At 40.5% G+C, this 24,310-nt stretch overlaps 2 protein-coding genes across 3 annotated transcripts in view; one reads left to right on the top strand and one right to left on the bottom strand.

The window, feature by feature from the left end:
• tma7 (translation machinery associated 7 homolog) overlaps nt 1-517 on the top strand; it is a 28,459-nt gene extending 27,942 nt beyond the window's left edge. The window contains exon 4 of the mRNA XM_060910746.1: nt 1-517. Within this exon, the coding sequence (XP_060766729.1) occupies nt 1-35 (35 nt within the window). The 3' untranslated portion in view covers nt 36-517.
• On the bottom strand, nt 204-23,981 carry dnase1l4.1 (deoxyribonuclease 1 like 4, tandem duplicate 1). 2 transcript variants are annotated; one of them, XM_060910743.1, is made up of 10 exons: nt 23,883-23,981; nt 13,057-13,142; nt 12,843-12,931; nt 12,659-12,745; nt 10,676-10,788; nt 7,485-7,597; nt 4,420-4,577; nt 3,240-3,336; nt 519-580; nt 204-403 (listed from the first exon to the last, which is right to left on the bottom strand). In XM_060910743.1, the coding sequence occupies exons 2-9, from the start codon at nt 13,135-13,137 to the stop codon at nt 524-526; spliced, it is 795 nt and encodes a 264-aa protein (XP_060766726.1). In that variant the 5' UTR covers nt 13,138-13,142; nt 23,883-23,981; the 3' UTR covers nt 204-403; nt 519-523. The 2 variants fall into 2 exon arrangements, with proteins under 2 accessions (XP_060766726.1, XP_060766727.1); XM_060910744.1 differs by lacking the exon at nt 23,883-23,981 and adding an exon at nt 23,790-23,808.
• Between the last annotated feature and the right edge of the window lie 329 nt (nt 23,982-24,310).

The following is a 24,310-nucleotide window of genomic DNA, read 5'->3' on the forward strand; positions in this document are numbered from 1 at the left end:
GTGGTGGTGGATTGAAGAAGTCTGGGAAGAAATGAACTGAAATGTGTTAAGTTTCCTGCATTTGGGAACTGTTCTGTCAAAACGCTGTTCGATTCTGCTCTGGGGCCACAAATGCAAATGTACACAAACTAGCTTTTTTTTTTTTTTTTAATACCCTCCTGAGAGGATAAGAGGAAAAACACGTAAATAAAGTTTTGTACGCATTTTGTCTGGATTCACACTCTGTTTATTGCATAAATAGAGATGCAAAACAAACATGTAAGCTCTCAGATTTTAAAAAGTACTTTTTAATTTCAAGCATTTCAGCCATGCGTTTATCATCAGAAAACTGGTTCCTTTTTCCAGGTCCTCAGCCAGTGTTTTCTTTCTCCTGCCGTCATCTATTTCCTCCATGTGGCAGAGCCTAAAGCAAGAGTATTTTTTTTTTTTTTATTATATATAAAGAAGTTTGAAGTGACTCATGTATTAGATTACAGTTGGTGATGGGGATGTACAAAATAAAGAATTATGCTGCTTACTTTGACTACTCCTGGTGTTTCAGTTCCACCTCCACTGGATAGTGATCGCTCACTTTAAGTGCCTGTAAAAACGTTCATTATTGCCTGAGGATACATTTGTGGTACTGTATAATGTTAAGTGCAGCTGGAGATGAGTGGCCTTGCTTAAGGGCTCAAGAAGACCATAATGTAATGACTAAATTGCTATTGAAATGATAGAGATATGTGAATTCATAATTATCCATTCCTTCAAGAAGTGCTCTATACACATTTTGTCAAACCTAGGAATGAAATTGACTTAACTGGGGTTTTTGCCATTTAATCCACACAATATGTCTAAAATTGGGATGTGCAATGGATATTTGGTTATTGTGACAAACCAAGCCAAAAAAGAAAAGAATTTGTTTGACCATTAGCGTCAATGCTTGCTAGAATCACCTTTGGCTGCAACTACAGATGTAAGTCTCTAGAGCAGGTATCTACAGGACCAGTGAAAGGTTTGGACACACCTTCTAAATCAATTGTTTTTTCTTTATTTTTATTAATTAAAATACTTCATGTCTTAATGATGGATGTTGTTTCTCTTAGTTGAGCGGTTCTTGACGTAATATGGATTACTACAGTTGTGGAATAGGGCTGTTTACTGCATTTGTTTATTGTTTGATCTTAAATGCGTTAAGAAGACAAGAAATTCTACTAATTAACTTTTGACGAAGCACGGCTGTTAATTGAAAAGCATTCCAGGTGACTACCTCAAGAAGTTGGTTAAGATAATGGCGATAGTGTGCAAAGTGTCATCAAGGCTACTTTGAAGAATCTAAAATGTGAAACATTGTTTTTTAACACTTTTTTGTTTACCACATAATTCCATATATGTTCCATACATTATCTCATAGTTTTGATGTATTCAAAATACAGAAATTCTTATTAGTTTTTAAGTTAAGTTAAAGTCCTTCCCACACCATGTGGCGCATCGGGCGGTGCCGATCTCCATTTCCACAGCCCTCGGCCTCTCGCCTATTACATAGTTAGGGTTACAGTGGAGGGCTAGTCCTCTGGTAACCACGAGAGTTTAACTCCCCACTCGCATCTGTATTGCAGCGTGCCTTGCCAGATGGTAGTAGGTACCATTTTTATGATGGTCTTTGGTATGACCCGACTGTGAATAGAACTCCCGATCGAGAGACGGACACGCTACCACTAGGGCCACTAGCCGGTGGTACCACTTATTAGTTGGTGTGGCCAAATGATTGACTGGTACTGTATGTCTCCATCTTTGTACATCTGGATCCTGATTTTATTTTATTTTTCAAATGCCCATTCTTTTTAGCAAAATTCCTCAACCATGGTCCAATTGAATGGAGCCCACTGGTGAACAGAAAGTGGGTTAACTTTTTTTTTTTAAGCTTCAGTATTATTGTGTGTAGATTCATGATATGTAATCCCAATTAAGTCAATTTTATTCAATGCACTGATTTACATATTCTTAGCTTTCCCATATTCTCAATATGCATATAATTAACAGTTATTCCACAAAATCGAGTCGTACATGAGCTAATAGTTGACGAGGCACGTAGCGCCAAGTTGGCTATAAGCCATGTACGACGAGATTGAGTGGAATAACTGTTTTATTCTATCCACATTCACTGGATTTTGAGAAACCAAGCATTTTGTTATTTTTTGCAAATTTGATAAAAACTTTATACAAAACTTCTGACAAAAATAATTTCCGCTTAGACTGTAAACAAACTGTAGCAATTTGTGAAAAATGCGATAATTCTTGAAAAAAGATATGTTCTTACCATCAAATACTTTCATTCCATATTTTGTTGCTTTTTTTTGTATTTTTTGGGGTTTTGTTTTCGAGTAGAGTTTTTATTTTGTCCTCGGTTGGTTCAGCAACATGCGCCGCCATTTTGTTTTTCTCTACTCATGGTATATGAGCTGATAGCCTAGTCGTAGAGTAGCCAGTCAGAGCGCAGGATTGCTCATATCCAGTGAATGTGGATAGAATCAAACAAATTATAGCAGTTAAAGATTCTTTGAGCAAATACCTCTCACATGTCATTGTCTCTTTCATTATAAGTCACTTTGTATGTGTACAATTACTGACTGTAACCCATCTTTTGTGCGGTTTGTCAGCCGCCTCCACCTTATCAAATAGAATTAGGGCCAACCCATGGAGCCAGCCCCCCCAACTTTAATCATGATGGTAGCTTTTCAATTTGAGAGCAGTATTAGGCTATTTGAGAAAGATGACAGGTTTTGAGGGAAAACATTACAGAATCCATCCATCTACCATCTGTAACCACTTATCCTGTTCTACAGGGTTGCAGGCAAGCTGGAGCCTATCCCTGGTACACCCTGGACAAGTCACCAGGTTATTGCAGGGCACATTACAGAATCTGAATGTGAAATGAATAAACACTGCTCTCAAATTGAAACTCCATGCTCTTGATTAAAGATAGAAAAAATCCAGAACCCCCTGACCAGACACCATGACATCAGTGCCTCTTCGATCCTACATCCTTTAGCCCATGACCTAGATATCAATAATCCTTTCCTATGGTGGTCCTTTACCATTGATAGATGGGCTGGAAGGGAGGCTGTCAAATTGTGCATAGCAACAGATGGATTGCACTCCATACTTATTACAGGTATCTGATGAAATGGGACCTAAAAGGAATACGATGTATAAATAAATTACTTTCAAAGCCACAGAATAAAAGTAACTGTGCTTACATCAGCTTCAGTCAGTCCATATTCCTGCTGGAAGTTAAATGATTTGGCAGAGCCCGGCACAACAGCATTAAGCATTGTCTGTCCATACACCACTATCCTAGTGGAAATAGAGATGCATAAATGTCTTCCTGATTATAGCATGACATAGATAAATGCAAATTGAATTCAATGTATAGAAAAAGGACAAGGACAACTCCAGGAATGCATTTATATCATACACTTATGAGTCACACATAGGGGCTTGACACACCAGTGTTATTTAGGGCCCAATCAGCAGAGGTGCATGGCTTCCGATGTCCACTGGAGGATGCTGCACTGAGGTGCAAGGCCCTATTGTTTTCCTAAGGAATCTCATTAGTGGTTAGTGCTGTCGCCTCACAGAAAGAAGGTCTGGGTTCGAGCCCCATGGCCGGCGAGGGCCTTTCTGTATGGAGTTTGCATGTTCTCTCTGTGTGGGTTTCCTCCGGGTGCTCTGGTTTCCCCCACAGTCCAAAGACATGCAGGTTAGGTTAACTGGTGACTCTACATTGACTGTAGGTGTGAATGGTTGTCTGTGTCTATGTGTCAGCCCTGTGATGACCTGGCGACTTGTCCAGGGTGTACCCCGCCTTTCGCCCGTAGTCAGCTGGGATAGGCTCCAGCTTGCCTGTGACCCTGTAGAACAGGATAAAGCGGCTAGAGATAATGAGATGAGACAACTGTGATGAGCATAAAAACATCTCAAAAGCACAACATGTTAAACCTTGTGGTGGATGGACTACAACGGCAGAAGAACACAATGAGTTCCACTCCTACCAGCCAAAAACATGAATCTGGGACGACACTGGACACAAGCTCACTGAAACTGGACAGGTGAATATTTTTCCGATTTTCAACTATCTAGAATTCAATGCCCTACTTAATTTGGTAAATTAACTGAATATAATCCAGTGATGCATAACCTGGATATGTACTGTATATGGAAGTCATGGGTAAAAAAAAAAAAATCAAACTTCAAAGAGGGCAAAAACGTTCCAGGACAATATAGTGAAAACCTGATAATAACAACTGATTTGTTAATTAATCTGAAGTGATCATAACACGATTTCTAATAGCACACACAAGACTCAGATTTATTCATTATCTCTGTAATGTACAGTATATTTCTGCATCACTATAAATCAATCAAATCTGGACAAACCTGTCATAAGTGTGGTCATTCTTTGTGCTCGTGGTGGTGTCCTGTCTATCCGTAATCAGCCAGTGGAAGTTTTTATCAGTGTAGATACGGAGTTTCTTCATCTCTTTTTTCGACACATAACTGCCATCCGCATTGAAGTCACCCAAGATCATGATATTCTGCATATAACAATATAAACAATTCTTATGTCTTGTCCATAAATCATGTAGTATAGTTATTTTTTACTTTCCATTGACAACCCTTAATATAAGGTAACATTTAAACATGGAAAGGTTTAATTAAATACTCTTGTTTGATGCAGATGCTTCTTTATTATTTTGAAGATGATGAACTGTGATCAAAAACAGCATTAAAGGGGCCGGCTCACCCTTCCCAGAAGCCTCTATGCCAAGCAGTGAGTTGCCATTTTCTCATCCATGGATATTCTACTGTTTGAAAAACAATCCGCAACAATCCTAAGCTATACATCATAAATTCTAACATGAAATTGAAGATATTTTGTCAAAGTAGATATATTTTTAATTATTCCATGAAATCGAGTCGTACATCAGCTGATAGCTGATGAGGTGCGTAGCGCCGAGTTTATCGAATTTATCGAATTTGCAAATTTGATAAATAAAAACTTTATACAAAACATCCGACAAAATCATTTCTGCTTAGCAGACACATGACAAATTGCATACATGTATAGTAAAATATTCAAATTTGACAAGATTTACATCAATAGTTGATCAATGAAAACACATTTTATCAAAAAACTTAAGCTTCATACTTTTTGAGTCAAGTTTTTATTTTGTCCTCGGTTGGTTCAGCAACACACACCGCCATTTTGTTTTTCTCTACTCACGGTATATGAGCTGATAGCCTAGTAGTAGAGTGGCCAATCAGAGCACGCGATTGCTCATATCCAGTGAATGTGGATAGAATAATTAAAATTTTAGACCAATTCATTCTGTTTTTGTCTGGTTATTCCATTGTAATGGACCAGAACCGGCCTCAGCCATCTCAAGATCAGTCGCGAAGGAAATAAAATATCAAGCATATTTTATTCAAAACCTCCATCGATAACACATAGATGAAAAAATAGTTTGAGATGGGTTTCGAAGAGATCACTAACAGTGAATTTGCAGAAGTTTTGCTTCACAGAGAGCTAGCAGAACAGCAGTCACATGCTTTCAAAACAAAAACAACAAACTGGATTCTGGGAAGAGTGAACCTTTTAAAGTTGCATGCCTCCTTTTTTATAATTATTAATTATTTCATAATTACTTAATTTTAATTTAATTCACTTCTATAGATTCCACTTGATTAGCTTATATTTATTTTATATTATTATAGTGCTTGCAATTCAAAGCATTAAATGTTTTTTTCTCAGCTTATTGTTATTCCTTATTTTTCTTCAAACTCTTTCTGTGAATAATTTCTGAAGAACGTTTAATGGAGAAAATTTGTTCAAAGTTTGTTGCGTAGGTTTTGTAAATGACACTTATTGTGATGCTTTTTTCGTTTCTCTACACTTTTTTTTTTTTTTACAATTTTTAACACATTAAAGAAAAACTTAAAAATGTCCAATTGAAATGAAGGGAGGGCGGCACGGTGGTGTAGTGGTTAGCGCTGTCACCTCACAGCAAGAAGGTCCGGGTTCGAGCCCCATGGCCGGCGAGGGCCTTTCTGTGTGGAATTTGCATGTTCTCCCCGTGTCCGCGTGGGTTTCCTCCGGGTGCTCCGGTTTCCCCCACAGTCCAAAGACATGCAGCTTAGGTTAACTGGTGACTCTAAATTGACCGTAGGTGTGAATGTGAGTGTGAATGGTTGTCTGTGTCTATGTGTCAGCCCTGTGATGACCTGGGGACTTATCCAGGGTGTACCCCGCCTTTCACCCGTAGTCAGCTGGGATAGGCTCCAGCTTGCCTGCGACCCTGTAGAACAGGATAAAGCGGCTAGAGATAATGAGATGAGATGAAATGAATGGTGGAATCTTTGTCATGAATATTCTATTACTGTCAACTGTCACTGCTGCAGTCTCTACAGCTCTCTCTCTCTCTCTCTCTCTATCTGCTTGCCTGCCACTTTTTCCCTTTCTTTCATTTTTATCTTTGCATCTTCAAATTTAACTTTTCCATCCTTTTACAGTAATTTCTTTGTCTTTCACTCACTTATTTTATTTTTCTCCTCATGTTTGTTTTGATCACCTATCTCTATCTATATTTCTTTCTCTCTACACTCTGTATTCTCTCTCTCTTTAATAAGTTGGGATTACCACCTCATATTGTTTTTTATTTAATATATTAATGCATTGCCCTATTTGTATGCCTGTATAGTCTTATGTACTTGGTTGGTTTTTGGATATCAATCAATCAATCAATCAATCAATCAATCAATTTCATTTTATATTATACATAGGAAAATACTTTGAGTAAGGAAAATCTCTCTCTCTCTGCCTACATTAAATATAATTTAAACTTTCTAGTCTTTATTCTTTTTTGGCACTGCAAACATGAGTATTTCCTTCAAGAAATGCAAATCTAATTATTATCTCATCTCATCTCATTATCTCTAGCCGCTTTATCCTTCTACAGGGTCGCAGGCAAGCTGGAGCCTATCCCAGCTGACTATGGGCGAAAGGCAGGGTACACCCTGGACAAGTCACCAGGTCATCACAGGGCTGACACATAGACACAGACAACCATTCACACTCACATTCACATGTTTATACACCACCACCATCACCACAGTAATCGGATCAACAGAAATCAGGTAACCACAATTTTTCAAGCAAATATTATAAGTCACCAGTTAACCTAACCTGCATGTCTTTGGACTGTGGGGGAAACCGGAGCACCCGGAGGAAACCCACGCGGACACGGGGAGAACATGCAAACTCCGCACAGAAAGGCCCTCGCCGGCCCCGGGGCTCAAACCCAGGACCTTCTTGCTGTGAGGCGACAGCACTAACCACTACACCACCGTGCCGCCCCTAATTATTATTATTATTATTATTAGTAGTAGTAGTAAATATGTATACATTCAGAATCATTTGCTCATTACAATTGACTTTGTCTTACATTAGTTTCCCATTTGTCCTTCACAGTCTGGACTACATCAAACAGCTCATCCACCTCTTTTTCCGAGTCATCAGGCTTTGTGTGGACAGGAACAATGACCAGGTCCTTCACCACTTACACACACACACACACACACACACACACAAAACACAAGCTTTTAAAATTAAGGAAATTGTCATGTATAAGGACCGAGTCACTGTTTAGAATCACATGGTACATGAGATATAACAGTAAAATACAATCATATCACATATTCAAATCATGATTTGAACCATGTTTATACACCACCACCATCACCACAGTAATCGGATCAACAGAAATCAGGTAACCACAATTTTTCAAGCAAATATTATAAGTTAAAGCCTAGTGCTAACTAACTGGAATCAGCTGACCCATTGAATACTAATGTGTTCCATTAAAGGTGCAGATCCCAAAGCAAAACACAGTGCATTGTGTTTTATTCCTTGCTTTGCCATTTTTAAACGTTATTATTAATAGAAATCTTAAGTATGTGATCTTAAAAATCTTAAAAATCTTATGGCAGGTTCACAAGGTGTGTGTCCTTTAAACAAGTTCATTTTGGCTGTTTCACTCATGCGTTGCATGAATATACTATATGGCCAAGTTTGAGTCTGTGCTTGGTGTATGTGTGATAAATAAAGGCTTCTTCTTCTTCTTCTTCTTCTTCTTCAAAAGTATCTGCAAAACTGACCTGACCATCACACCCATATTTACCCATTACAAAACCATGGACATTCTTCTAGGAAGGCTTTTCACTAGATTTTGGAATTTAACTGTGGGGATTTGTACTCATTCAGCCACAAGAGCCTTAGTCAGGTGGAACATTAATGTTGTGAGGAGGGTGGGTGCAGTTGGCATTCCAGTTCATCCCAAAGGTATTCAGTAGGGTCAAGATCAAGGCTCAGTGCAGGTCACTTGAGATCTTCTATACCAACCATGTCTTCCTGGACTTTGCTTTATGCACAGGGGCATTGTCATGCTGGAACATGTTTGGGCCTCTTATTTCTGCTGAAGGGAAACTATAATGCTACCATTGGCTGAAATATGGCTATGATGGTCAGCTGTCCACAAAGTTTTGGTTGTATCATGTAATTATTTTGGTAAATTTTTCTTCCTCTAATTTTTCCAGGTATTTCCCTGGAAAGCTTGATCTAATGTTAAATGCTTGTGAATATAAAGATTTCTGACTTTTCAAAAGACAACTATCAACATGAAATGTTTGATAAAAGGCTAATAATGATGCAATCCAATTTCTCAGTATATAAATGGAAAATCCACCCTTAACAAGTTGCACATTAATCATTGTTACTGCAAAATGTGATGTTCACTGGTACACTGATCAAACAGATCAGCTTCCAAAGCTTCAACTTTCATTAATTAATGAACTTAACACCACCATCAGCTTCATCGTGCTCATCATATCATATTAGCTAACTAACCCAAGCCGAGTCTCTGCTGTCCCTAAGAGTGACTGCGTCCCATAAGTACGTTGCCTTCTAGGACTTCAAGGCCAGCATTGGCACTGACATCTTTACCACTTCTACACTGGATTTCTCATTAGTATGGCATTGAATGTTGCTTAAAAATGATGAGAAAAGAAACTTGCTGGGTTTTTTTTTGAGTTAATTGTAAAACCTGGTCACTGTTTATGTTCCACTACCAGTGATGTCACACAGAGGATGCTTTAAGACTACACAGGAACCCTGACTTCCTGTAAAATTTTCTTAAAATGCAACAATGAAATGTTTACTGGCGTGTCAATATTATTCATCAGTTTTGGTGGAAATATCTCACTGCAATATTGTACTGTTCGCTCATTAAACTCAAAAGTTATGGCGCTCTGCCATCACCTCAATCGTTTGGTATAAGGTGGACAGGATAGCTGTCTTATGTCAATTTTTTCTCCTCTTGACGTTCCAATAAAGTTAACCATGTTTCATCTTGGCTCATGCAGATAGTGACACTGCAAGCTCCACAGTCTTTGCAAAATCATAGATAATCTCTTGAAAATTCGTTTGGTGTAAAGCCAGCATAACTCTGTGACTAATGACACATTGTCTTTAGGTGTGAGATGGTGTCAAACTTTAGTCTTTTCAAAGTCTTCTAGTGTATGGGTAGCATTAATGTTAGCCTGCTTTATTCATTTCACAACCAGCTTTGATGCATCGTTGTCCTGTTGGAACACCCAATTGTGTTCAAGTTTCAACCATCTAGCTGATGACTTGATGTTATGCTGAAGAATTCTGAGGTTCTTCATTATTCCACCCACTTTGTGCAATGTACCAGTTGCACTGGCAGCAAAACAGCCCCAGAAAATGATGCTACCACCACCATGCTTAACAGCTGGTATAGTGTTCCTCTGTCATGGTCATTGTGCCCAAACAACTCAATCTTTGTCTCATCTGACCATAAAACTTTCCTCCAGAAGACTTTTTCTTTGTCCATTTGGTCACCTGCAAAGATGACCAAAGTCAAAGGTGTGGATTTTGGAGCAGGGGCTTCCTTCTTGGACAGCAGCCTTTCAGTCCATGGCAATGTAAAACTTGCTTGACTGTAGACAGAGTTCCAGCAGCTTCCAGTTCATGGCAGACCTGTGACTTGGTGGTTCCTGGGTTGATCCTGACCATCCAATTTCCTCTTAGCTGAGGGTGACAGTTTGGGACTTTTTTCAGCAAAGTGGCTACACCTCCCAATAACCTGTACTTGAATACAATTGTTTGAACTGATGATATTGGAATCTGCAGTTGTTTAGAAATGGCTCAGAGAGACATCCTGAATTGTGTAAATCTATGAGCCTGTTTCTCAGATCCGCACTGAGTTCCTTGGACAGTGTACTCCGTGTTATATTGTGTATTGTACTGTGTGTTGGCCATTGAGTCAAACAAACCCTTTTTATGTTGACACAGAAAAGCTACCATCTGTAGTCAGTCATCTTCACTAACAGGAAGTTAAGAAGCCTTGACAAGTTAAAAGACATTTTGGAACTTTCAACACCACTGAATTAATAATTTAAGTGGGTGTGTGTATCATTTTGACCCTGTGTTGATTTCAGGAAACCCAGAATAATAACAAAAACAAATATAAACCTAGCATTCATATTAGGTATGTAACACACACACACACACACACACACACACACCCCTTTAACACAGCCTTAGATTAATTCCTACCTGTGTTAAGACAAGAGAAACGCAGGACATAAGGTTCTCTATCAAAGGCATCCTTGTCTCCAGGCTGATTGTCCTCATACTGATAAGTGTCAATCACTTTCACCACAGCATCCCTATTAATGAAAACACAACCTCAACTTGAATTTACAGACTTTTACAATTGCTAAGAAGTTCAAGTCAAGTTCAAAGACTGTAAGATTTTGTTTCTGTAAAAATAATTACTTAATTTGTTCCTATACCAAAAATATGTACTGAATACTGGGAAGCCATAGCCTAAAGGTTAGAGAAGCAGCTTTGGGACCAAAAGGTTGCCAGTTTGATTCCCTGGACCAGCAGGAATGGCTGAAGTGCCCTTGAGCAAGGCACCTAACCCCCAACTGCTCCCCAGACTGCTCTGGGTACGTTGTACATTGCTCTGCATAAGCGCGTCGGCTAAATGCCTGAAATGTAATGTAATGAATAAAAAAAAATCGTTTTACAACTTTTTTTTTTCAGTTGTAACACTGCTTACCATTACAGGTGTGCTGGAGCCAATCCTAGCTGACAATGGGTGAGAGGCAGGGTACACTCTGGACAGGTCACCAGTCTATCACAGGTGAACAGAGAGACAGACAGCCATTCCCAGTACTAACTGGGCCTTTAAGGTGCATTGGGCGGCACCAATCTCCACTTTTATTGCCATCTTGCCTGTTAAATAGCTAGGGTTACAGTGGGGTGACAGTCCTCTGGTAACCACAAGAGTTTGACCCTCTACTTACATCTGTATTGTAGCATGCCTCACCAGATGGTATTCGATTCATACAATCATATGACATGTAAAGTCATTCACTTAGATAAGCTAATGGAAAGTTTTTCTGTTGCAACTGGAGTTAAACAGGGCTATCCCCTGCCGGCGGCCGGCGCGCGCTAGCTCCCAGCTTGCCTGAGCGCGCTAGCTCAGTAAACTAGTAAATCCAGTAAAGGAAAAACTTGAGACTGAAAGGTTTTAACAGTCATCCAAATGACTGAACGTAAACATTGCTACAGTAACATACTAGCTACTGTTGTTGACATTAGCTAGCTTGACGTTCAAAATGGTGGACACCGGGGCGTCACGTGACCCTGTGACGTCAGGTGAAATACCTCAATTGATGAAGGTAAATTGAAGGACAGATGGCCAATAACAATGATGGGCAACACTGTGGAAGAAGTGAACTCCTTTGTGTATCTTGGAAGTGTGGTAAGTGTAGATGGAGGAATGGATGAGGATGTTAAAACAAGGATTAACAAAGCCAGAATAGTCTTCAACAATCTGGGGAACATCTGGGCGTCAAAGGTGCTATCTAAGATTACTAAGTTAAAGATTTTTGACTCGAATGTTAAATCCATCCTCTTGTATGGAGCAGAGAGTTGGAGAACTACCAAAGCTATGCTTAGGAAAATTCAAACATTCCTTAATTATTGTCTGAGGAGAATAATAAATGTTAGATGGTCAGATAAAATGAAGAATGAAGAACTATGGGAATTAACCAACCAACAACCAGTAGAGATTCAAATCCAGAAGAAGAAGTGGAGCTGGATAGGACATACATTCAGGAAGTCACCAAAGAACATCAGTAAGCAAGCTTTAAAATGGAACCCACAAGGAACAAGGAAAAGAGGTCGTCCTAAAAACACTTGGCGGAGAGGCATTGAAGATGAAATGAAAGCCGGGGCTATTCATGGTCAACACTAGAGAAAATGGCACAGAAGAAAACTAGATAGAAAGCTCTTGTTGGTGGCCTATGCTCCTAGGGAGCTAAGGGCTTAATAAACAAACAAACAAACAAACAAACAAACAAAAACAACAACTAATCTCACCAGATGGCAGTAGGTGCCATTTTTTGATGCTCTTTGGGATGACCCAACTGCAAGTAGATCTTGCGATTTCCCGATCAATAGGCAGACATGCTAACCATGAGACCAACTTGCGGTCTAGTGTTTATATAGTGTATACATGTTTACCTGTAAAGGAACATAAACTGCTCCTTGTACTTGGTCCTCCCCAGACGTACACTGACCTTCATGCTGTAGTGGTGGTGTGGGTTTGTCCTACCAAAAGAAGGTTCCTTTCATCTCCAACACTCCATTTAAGAACAATGTTAACTACGTATCTATGAAAGATTAGCTTTTTTAAATCCTAGCTTACTCATTTAGTTCTTTTAGAAATGTGTCTACTGCTTTCCCGCTGGCGTCCACCACCTCCAGGATGACAACTATGTCATAGCGTGACACTATCTGAAACAAGAAACACCATGCAAAAATTTTACAGGCTGTGTGATGTTTGGGAAAAGTAGCTTCTCAGATGTTCTTTTCAATATAGACATAGACAACACGTGATACTGTGTGTTAATATCGCAAACCTCGATAAGTGTTTTGATGACGGCAGGGTCTGACAGTTTTTTCTTTCCAAATTTCTGAACGTTGAAAACGGCGATCTTCATGATTCCTGATTGACAAATAAATATAAATACATTTTAGAAGTAAGCATATAGTTTATATTTTGCAGTGTTTGCATGATTTAAAAAGATGCCCAAAAAGCACTTTGGTGGTTTCACAACTGCACATCAATTTTAGCAAGTTTCATTTCACTGCAAGCTCAAGAAACATTATTTTGTCAAAACATTGTGCTAAATTTATATCTAAAAGAAGAGGCACAATTTATAACCATGGAACAAAGTAACCTGGGATGGTAATGTAATTATTAAAGCATCCATTTTAAACCCCCCCCCCCCCCCCCCCCCCCCTTTATTTACTGGTGCCTGCACTTATTCCTGAAATAATTTTTTAAAAATGTAAATGTAAATTATAAATATTTGCATTATTTTATATATTCTTTTATTCTGGTATTTATTTCTGTATTTTCTTGTCCTTATGCCTGACTCCAACACCTTCAACACAGAAATGAAAAATGCCACAGAAGTGTAAATAAATGAAGCTTTTCCATCAATTAATCCATTGTTTATTCATTTACCTATAATACATTTATATTTATAATAATAAATATATAAATAAAGTCAGATATAATACATTGGGCCCTGTGATGACCTGGCGACTTGTCCAGGGTGTACCCCGCCTTTTGCCCGTAGTCAGCTGGGATAGTCTCCAGCTTGCCTGCGACCCTGTAGAACAGGATAAAGCGGCTAGAGATAATGAGATGAGATGAGATAATACATTGGTGAATAATTTAGCAGGTCCTGTCCTTCAGACTACTGTCTGGATTTTTAAACTTGGTAGAGAAAGACGCCAAGTAATTTTAAAACAGGATTGATTTAATTATTCATATTTCCATGACAGTTTTGGTGTCTGAATGAATATTCAGTTTCTTTCCTGAGTATCAGCAAACAGCAAACCAGCTCATGACTCAGGTAACACCTGCTGCTTGTGGTTTTGGGAAAAAACAACAGAGAAGGGTCGGAGCGTCATCAGGTCTTATCTTTCTTCCTTTTTAAAAACTGGAATGTTTAGATAATTCGCTTTAATAAATTCCTTTGATTCAAGGCTTTATTTATTTTCAGTGTACCCTTACATATAGACTAGCACGTACTGTACATTTCACATGTGATGACATGAGTAATAATTGATTACATGTGAAAGTGTACCATGTAATCAAATAGCATGTGAGATATGAAACGAATCAAGGGCTAAAAGAATCACATGAAAATAAATCATAAATCTTGTGTAAATGATCTCATTCTCATCTCATTATCTCTAGCCGCTTTATCCTTCTACAGGGTCGCAGGCAAGCTGGAGCCTATCCCAGCTGACTACGGGCGAAAGGCAGGGTACACCCTGGACAAGTCGCCAGGTCATCACAGGGCTGACATATAGACACAGACAACCATTCACACTCACATTCACACCTACGGTCAATTTAGAGTCACCAGTTAACCTAACCTGCATGTCTTTGGACTATGGGGGAAACCGGAGCACCCGGAGGAAACCCACGCGGACACGGGGAGAACATGCAAACTCCACACAGAAAGGCCCTCGCCGGCCCCGGGGCTCGAACCCAGGACCTTCTTGCTGTGAGGCGACAGCGCTAACCACTACACCACCATGCCGCCCTGTGTAAATGATATCACGTGAAAATAAATTGTGTGTAAATAAATGAATGCTGTGGAAAATCACATGTAAAAACATCTAATGGGGAAACAAACAAACAAATCATCTCATCTCATTATCTCTAGCCGCTTTATCCTTCTACAGGGTCGCAGGCAAGCCGGAGCCTATCCCAGCTGACTACAGGCAAAAGGCGGGGTACACCCTGGACAAGTCGCCAGGTCATCACAGGGCTGACACATAGACACAGACAACCATTCACACTCACACCTACGGTCAATTTAGAGTCACCAGTTAACCTAACCTGCATGTCTTTGGACTGTGGGGGAAACCGGAGCACCCGGAGGAAACCCACGCGGACAACATGCAAACTCCACACAGAAAGGCCCTCGCCGGACCCGGGGTTCGAACCCAGGACCTTCTTGCTGTGAGGCGACAGCGCTAACCACTACACCACCGTGCCGCCCCCAAACAAATCATATATATAAATCAATTAATTATGTGGAAAATTCAGAAGTGAAAATAAATGAATTATGTGTAAAAAATAATGTGAAAATCATGTAAATAAGTGACTCGTGTAAAAAAAATAACGTGAAATATCATTTGTAATAAATAAATAATCCAAAAATAAACAAATCATGCATAATTAATTGAATTACATGGAAAATTCCAATGTGAAAATAATAAAATCACATAAATAAATGACGTTAAAAAAATCAGGTGTGAAAATAAATGAATCATGAAAAACACGTGGAAATAAATAAACTAGGAGCACTGGTGGCTCAGTGGATAAGTCTCTAGGTTCCTGAACACAAGGTCAGGGGTTCAAGCCCTTAACCCTCTTGGCTGCTGTATCATGGGTCTGACCCCAACTTCGTAACAAGCTAGGACATGCAAAGAAATGAATTTCACTGTGGTGAAATGTATTTGAGGTGTGTGTGTGTGTGTATATATATATATATATGTGTGTGTGTGTATGTACAAAAGGCACCTTCTCCATCATGTGAAACTACAGTAAATGTATCATGTTTAAACATAAATAAATTGGAGAAATGTGACTTTTATAAACTAAAACAACAAAACATTCTGAAGAATGCAGTCAGTGTGTATCAGGTTAACATGTTGGCAAGCTAACACATGTAAGTGCTTTTTTTTTAACAGCACTATGGTCTCAGAAGGGTTTAAGGAAGAAAACACACTTGGCTATTATGGGCAGACAAACAGTTTCAACTAGAAGGGCACTTGTTAGCGTGCATACCTCCACTAAGCAACATATTATCAACATAAAAATCAAATCACTTGAATCTAGGATAATACTAAAGCTGTACACCAAATTTAATCAAAATCCGTTCACTACTTTTTGAGTTACGTTGGGAACAGACAAACAAACAGAGGCGAAAACATAACCTCCTCCAACAAAGTTGGTGGAGCCTCAACTAGTGTTAATCTTAATTTTAACTCTGACCAAGGTGACATTCAGCCTACAGCCATGATCAGAGTATACTTTACATATATTATATGGAAACGAACGTTTTATTGGGAAATACACCACTCGTATTTTTCATATGAGCTACATCTGGGACATGCAGATTCAAAACCGTGGCATAAATCTTGATATGTGACTTGCAAGGAAATCAATGAACTGTTTTGATAAATTTGGGTACTTTTTGTTTGTGAATTTGTCTGGGTAAGTCCAAGCCAAAAAGACCCATTATATAGAAAATTGGTTGAAGCAATATTTTTATTTTAATGGTGGAAGTTACTGATGAAAATATATGTAAATCTAAATTAGTTTTTGAAATTTCAGCTTTCTAGACCCAGAGGTTTTTTTTTATTTATGCCACTTTGAAAAATTACTATATTAGACTAGAATGTACTCCCTAAATCCTCGCCAGGGATTTTTGGGATTTTAAATGCATTTTTTCTCAGCTTCTAGGCTACACAGAGATTTGAAATTTGGTAAATTAACTCTCTACATGTTGCTAATCTGGTAGGAAAACATAGAGCCATCTATCTAGAAAATGCTGGCCATAGGTACTTCCTAAAAGTGCTAAAAATTAAGAAAAATGCACTTGCCAGTGGGGTTTAAGGCCCTAAAAATACTAGAAAACAAATGTATTCATCTCCTATCACTACCTGGTCTTATTATAAACCAGATTACTTGGTCACTTATATAATAGGAGCTCTCTAGATAGAATATTTACAGAAATATGGCAGATTCAATTACATACCCCACAAAAAGTATCATATCTTTAAGACCCTGAATGGAAATGAAGCACAGGTAGCACAGCTCTGCAACTTGGTAAATAGTTTCATTAATTCAATCACTGCAAACATGCGAAATGTCATCTTGTCATCTTGTGTCATCTTTGTGCATCATTCTCTTTTTTCAATCCCAAATCTTCCATTTTTAATGCCCTTGAATTTGTTGTTTGTGTATTTAGATGAAAACAGAAAGGAAATATCAAATAAAAAGTGATATAAATTATATACATGTATTTTAAAATACTGGTGTATACATGCTCTGCAGAAAATTATAAATACTGATATAGGCTCTGTCAGAAATGCAACTGTAAACAGACAATACACCCAATATCAGTCATGACAAACATATGAATAGGAGAGTGCTGCATCTGTGATCTTAAATTACTTTTTCATGGTCAAGTATATAGTTATTTGTGAACTGTAGAGTACATGTAACAGCAAAAACAACAAATTTGACTATCAAAATGGTGAACCAGTTCAAAATTAAAATTCTTTCAATTAACTTTGTGGCTGTGTCTATATAATATAAAGAACATTACACGGTTTATCTTCTCGTGTTGAAAACATTTTCACTTGTTTGCTTCGCTCACTCAAATATACATTCACCACTCGAAGATAAACTTCATATCTTATATTTTTTTTATTTTTCGAACATGTATAAAAAAATGTAACTATTTGTACATACAAAAGAAAGAACACGAGAAAGTGACAAAAAAAATAATAATAAATAAAATACATAAAGAGCTCAGACATTACAATACATCTCACATTGTTTGAAAAAGGAGTGGGAAGAAGTACAATACTTTTTTTAATTTCCCACCCCTTTTTAACTACCCCAAAATCCAAACTTCATTAATACACCTAAAAAAAATATACCATATATACACTTCATGAATATCTATATAATTACAAAAATAGATATATACTACACACCATATATATATACACACTTCCTAAACATCTATATAAATATTTAATTACAAAATAAATATATACTACATTCCATATATACACTTCACAAATATCTATATAAATATATAATTACAAAAAAAAAAAAAAATATATATATATATATATATATATATACTATATACCATATATACACTTCATAAATATCTATATAAATATATAATTACAAAAATAAATATCTACTACATCTTCGCACAACCATGTAATATCCTCTATATATACACACAAATATGAATGCAAAGATAAAGTAAATTTAAACACAGGTAAAGTCTTTGGCAACAACCTACTGTATGTGCATGTTTCATTTCTAAAACCTTTACATTAACAAGGGAAAACATTGGAAAATAGCAATTTGCCTGTAATTTCCTCAGTGTACTTCATCAGTAATATTTTATATTTCCACTATAAACCAGTTACACAAGATAAAGCTCTACACATCTGAATCAGGATTTGAGGAATAAAATTTGAATTACTTAATTCATCAACTGGATACAATGCGTGATGTTTTTATCACACAATAGCAGACTAAAATTTCTATTTACAAGGATTATATGTGGAATGTACAGTACCAGTCAAAAGTTTGTACACCCCTACTCATTCATAGGTTTTTCTGTATGGTATTTTGACTATTTTCTACTTTGTAGAACAATATTGAAGACATCAAAACTATGAAATAACATATGGAACATAAATGGAATTATATGATAAACAAAAAAAGCATTTCACAGCCCCTCCTAGAATGGCCACCTTATTGTGGTGGAGGGGTTTGTGTGCTTGAATGATCCTAGGAGCTATGTTGTCGGGGGCATTATGCCCCTGCTAGGGTTTCCCAAGGCAGACAGGTCCTAGGTGACAGGCCAGACCAAGAGCAGTTCACCAAAAAACCCCTATGGAGAAAAAATCCAGGACCGTGACGTCGCCCGGTAGGACGCAGCCGGGGCCCCACCCTGGAGCCAGGCCCGGGGTTGGGGCTCGTATGCGAGCGCTTGGTGGCCGGGCCTTTGCCCATGGGGCCCGGCCGGGCTCAGCCCGAAGAGGTGACGTGGGCCCGACCTCCTGTGGGTTCACCACCCACAGAGGTAGCAGTAGGGGTTTGGTGCAGTGTGGATTGGGTGGCAGTTGAAGGCAGGGGCCTCGACGACCTGATCCCCGGACACAGCGGCTGGCTGTTGGGACATGGAATGTCACTTCGCTGGGGGGGAAGGAGCCTGAGCTTGTGCGGGAGGTTGAGAGGTACCGGCTAGAGATAGTCGGGCTCACCTCCACGCACAGCTTGGGCTCTGGAACCCAGCTCCTCGAGAGGGGCTGGACTTTCCACTTCTCTGGAGTCGCCCGTGGTGAGCGGCGGCGGGCTGGTGTGGGCTTCCTTATAGCTCCCCAGCTCAGCCGCCATGTGTTGGAGTTTACCCCAGTGAACGAGAGGGTCGCCTCTCTGCGCCTTCGGATTGGGGAGAGGGCTCTTGCTGTTGTTTGTGCCTACGGGCCAAATAGCAGTATAGAGTATCCGGCCTTCTTGGAGTCCCTGGGAGAGGTACTGAGGGGTGCTCAGACTGGGGACTCCATTGTGCTACTGGGGGACTTCAATGCTCACATGGGCGATGACAGTGACACCTGGAGGGGCGTGGTTGGGAGGAACAGCCTCCCCGATCTGAACCCGAGTGGTGTTTTGTTATTGGACTTCTGTGCTAGTCACAGTTTGTCCATAACGAACACCATGTTCGAGCATAGGGGTGTCCATAAGTGCACGTGGCACCAGGACACCTTAGGTCGGAGGTCGATGATCGACTTTGTAGTCGTGTCATCTGATCTCCGACCCTATGTCTTGGACACTCGGGTGAAGAGAGGGGCTGAGTTGTCAACTGATCACCACCTGGTGGTGAGTTGGATCCGCTGGCGGAGGAGGAAGCTGGACAGACCTGGCAGGCCCAAACGTATGGTGAGGGTCTGCTGGGAACGTCTGGCCGAGCACTCTGTTGGGGAGGTCTTTAACTCCCACCTCCGGGAGAGCTTTTCCCAGCTTCCGAGGGAGGCGGGGGACATTGAGTCTGAGTGGACCATGTTCTCTACCTCCATTGTGGATGCAGCTGTTCAGAGCTGTGGCCGCAAGGTCTCCGGTGCCTGTTGTGGCGGCAATCCCCGAACCCGGTGGTGGACACCGGAAGTAAGGGATGCCGTCAAGCTGAAGAAGGAGTCCTATCAGGCCATGTTGACCTCCGGGACTCCTGAGGCAGCCGACGGGTATCGGCAGGCCAGGCGTGCTGCAGCTCGGGCAGTTGCGGAGGCAAAAACTCGGAACTGGGAGGAGTTCGGGGAGGCCATGGAGAAGGACTATCGGTCGGCCTCGAAGAAATTCTGGCAAACCGTCCGGCGCCTCAGGAGGGGGAAGCAGTACTCTGCCAACACTGTTTACAGTGCGGGTGGGGAGCTGTTGACCTCGACTGGGGACATTGTCGGGCGGTGGAAGGAATACTTTGAGGATCTCCTCAATCCCACCGTCATGTCTTCCACTGAGGAGACTGAGGCTGATGACTCAGAGGTGGACTCGTCCATTACCCAAGCCGAAGTCACTGAGGTGGTTTGCAAGCTCCTCGGTGGCAAGGCACCGGGGGTGGATGAGATCCGCCCTGAGTATCTCAAGTCTCTGGATGTTGTGGGGCTGTCTTGGTTGACACGCCTCTGCAACATCACGTGGCGGTCGGGGACAGTGCCTCTGGAGTGGCAGACTGGGGTGGTGGTCCCTCTTTTTAAGAAAGGGGACCGGAGAGTGTGCTCCAATTATAGGGGAATCACACTTCTCAGCCTCCCAGGGAAAGTTTACTCCAGGGTACTGGAGAGGAGAATTCGACCAATAGTCGAACCTCGGATCCAGGAGGAACAATGCGGTTTTCGTCCTGGTCGCGGAACACTGGACCAGCTCTATACCCTTCATAGGGTGCTCGAGGGTTCATGGGAGTTTGCCCAACCAGTCCACATGTGCTTTGTGGATCTGGAGAAGGCATTCGACCGTGTCCCCCGTGGTATTCTGTGGGGGGTGCTTCGGGAGTATGGGGTTCGGGGCTCTTTGCTAAGGGCTGTCCGGTCCCTGTACGAATGGAGCAGGAGTCTGGTTCGCATTGCCGGCAGTAAGTCAGACCTGTTCCCAGTGCATGTTGGACTCCGTCAGGGCTGCCCTTTGTCACCGGTTCTGTTCATAATTTTTATGGACAGAATTTCTAGGTGCAGCCAGGGGCCGGAAGGAATCCTGTTTGGGAACCACAGGATTTCATCTCTGCTTTTTGCGGATGATGTTGTCCTGTTGGCTTCTTCAAACCAGGACCTTCAGCATGCACTGGGGCGGTTTGCAGTCGAGTGTGAAGCGGCTGGGATGAGAATCAGCACCTCCAAGTCCGAGGCCATGGTTCTCGACCGGAAAAGGGTGGCTTGCCCTCTCCAGGTTGGTGGAGAAGTCCTGCCTCAAGTGGAGGAGTTTAAGTATCTCGGGATCTTGTTCACGAGTGAGGGAAGGATGGAGCGTGAGATCGACAGGCGGATCGGTGCAGCCTCCGCAGTGATGCGGTCGCTTTACCGGTCCGTCGTGGTGAAGAAGGAGCTGAGCCAAAAGGCGAAGCTCTCAATTTGCCGGTCGATCTACGTTCCGACTCTCACCTATGGTCATGAGCTTTGGGTAATGACAGAAAGAACAAGATCGCGGATACAAGCGGCTGAAATGAGTTTCCTTCGCAGGGTGGCTGGGCGCTCCCTTAGAGATAGGGTGAGAAGCACAGTCACTTGGGAGGAGCTCGGAGTAGAGCCGCTGCTCCTCCACATCGAGAGGAACCAGCTGAGGTGGCTCGGGCATCTTTTTCGGATGCCTCCTGGACGCCTCCCTGGGGAGGTGTTCCAGGCATGTCCCCCCGGGAGGAGGCCCCGGGGAAGACCCAGGACACGCTGGAGGGACTATGTCTCTCGGCTGGCCTGGGAACGCCTCGGTGTTCTTCCCGAGGAGCTGGCCGAGGTGTCTGGGGAAAGGGAAGTTTGGGCTTCCATGCTTAGACTGCTGCCTCCGCGACCCGGTCCTGGATAAGCGGAAGAAGACGAGACGAGACGAGCATTTCACAGTTTAGATTCTTCAAGGTAGCCAGTGTTTACCTTGATGATGCTTTGCTCACTATTGGTATTATCTTAACCAGTTTCATGAGGTAGTCACCTGGAATGCTTTTCATTTAACGGGTGTGCCACGTCAAAAGTTAATTAGTACAGTTTCTGGCCTTCTGAATGTGTTTGAGACCAAACAGTAAATAGCCCTATAAGACAAATGTAGTAATCCATATTATGTCAAGAACCACTCAAGTATGTAAAAAGAAATGACATCCATCATTACTTTGACATTAAATGTATTGCAATTAATAAAAATAAAGAAAAACCATTGAATTAGAAGGTGTGTCCAAACTTTTGACTGATACTGTACATTCCACATATGTAGAAGATATTTGGATTTCTCAACTGACTTGTTGTGACAAAGGAGATGTTTTCCCTCATACAGCACAATGAAACATGATTCAACATTCACTAGTCAGGAAAAAGACATTCTTAGAAAAGCAAGTTATGCCAGTCGGTTCTGAAGTGTCATGTTGACACTGATCGTAGAGACTTTATGAGGTTCCAAAAACATATTTAAATAGAGCTATGCTTTTTCCGTTAGCACATGCAAAGAAATGCTGTAGAGCAAAGATGCTAAGAAGAATAAGGTAATTAAGATGTTTCTACATTTAAAAAAATACTATAAAGAGCAATAAACAGTAATAGATGAAACAAAGTCAATATTTGGTGTAAGACGACCTTTTGCTTAAAAAAAATAGTAGTCTCAGGTACAATGAGTGCAGTTTTATAAGGAAATGAGCTGTAGGTTTTACTGAGCATCTTACAGAACCAGCCACAGTTCTTCCGGACACTTTGTCACACTCGCTTCTTCATTTTGCAGCAAAACCCAGTAGCCTTCATTACATTTTCTTTTATAATCTGAAAAGTGCTCTCTTATGTAACATGCTGCTTTCTTTACTGACATACGAGCATTTTTTCTGTAACATTTCATTTTGTGCTGGAAAACTAATACTTGGAAATCTAAACTGTTTTTGGACTGACTTGATAATATAGAAGTCATAAAATAAAAATCTATCACAAATTTCGTACTAAAAAATAGGGTTTCCTATGACTTTTGCACAGTACTGTATCTTGAAATATATATATATATATATATATATAATTTTGTACATTGGTAGTTTATTTCCTTAAAAAATGTTTCCATAAGGTTAGAAATTGTGCGTTTATGTTCCATTGCAAGGATGTTAGAAAATGCTGTTTTTCCCCAGTAAACATTATAAAGCCTCTCTCAGTAATCACTAGCAGGTGACAGATGGTGCCTTGGGAGAAAAACTCAAAACAAGAAAGGTGGGTACACAATACCGAGAGTAATTGGGCTCTAAAAGCATTGCTCTTTTATGCCTTCAGGCTCCAGTTCACTAGAATAATTGCATCACGGTTGAGCCATTGATTAATGGCCCATAATATTCACATGATTACTTTCACACAATACTGTTATATAGGCTTATATGTAAAGGTTAAAAAAATCCCAGTACTTACATATTCATATTATACCTTTGTACTGGTTTAAAACATAAGCTGAGAAATAACTAAAGTGCCTTGAAGACTTCAGATTTCTCTCCTTTATGCCGACTAGAAAAGGTATTATGTTTAAGTTCCAAATAGCAGACATACTCAAAACCTGTTCAGGTAATTCAAATTATTTAAAAAATGAGCTCACCTTGGTTGTTATGACTGAAAGCGGAAACAATAGAAACATGGAAACATATAAGATTGTGGGCACAAGTAAACTGAAGAAAAAAAAATCACTTACTTCGAGAAAGCAAAGCCAAAACCCACAGGAAACTGTCTGACCTTCAAGGCACAACTGAGACCTTTTGATTAGCCAAGGGTGTGTGGCTTGGTATGTACTTGGCCCAGCCCCAAACATGAACACATGAGCACAGAAAGCATTGCTATTCCCTCCCACAAGCCTTCATAGTAGGCTTAACAGATTGAGGAAACAACCATACCGAGAAAACAAAACAACATGGGAAGCTTCATGAAGTTGTACAGTCCAAATCTTCACTATGGATAGAAGGTATTTATGTGCATTGTAGATCAGTAGGCGGCATGGTGGTGTAGTGGTTAGCGCTGTCACCTCACAGCAAGAAGGTCCGGGTTCGAGCCCCGTGGCCGGCGAGGGCCTTTCTGTGCGGAGTTTGCATGTTCCCCCCGTGTCCACGTGGGTTTCCTCCGGGT

Source organism: Neoarius graeffei, chromosome 26 (assembly GCF_027579695.1).
Source record: "Neoarius graeffei isolate fNeoGra1 chromosome 26, fNeoGra1.pri, whole genome shotgun sequence".
Classification (NCBI taxonomy): domain Eukaryota; kingdom Metazoa; phylum Chordata; class Actinopteri; order Siluriformes; family Ariidae; genus Neoarius; species Neoarius graeffei.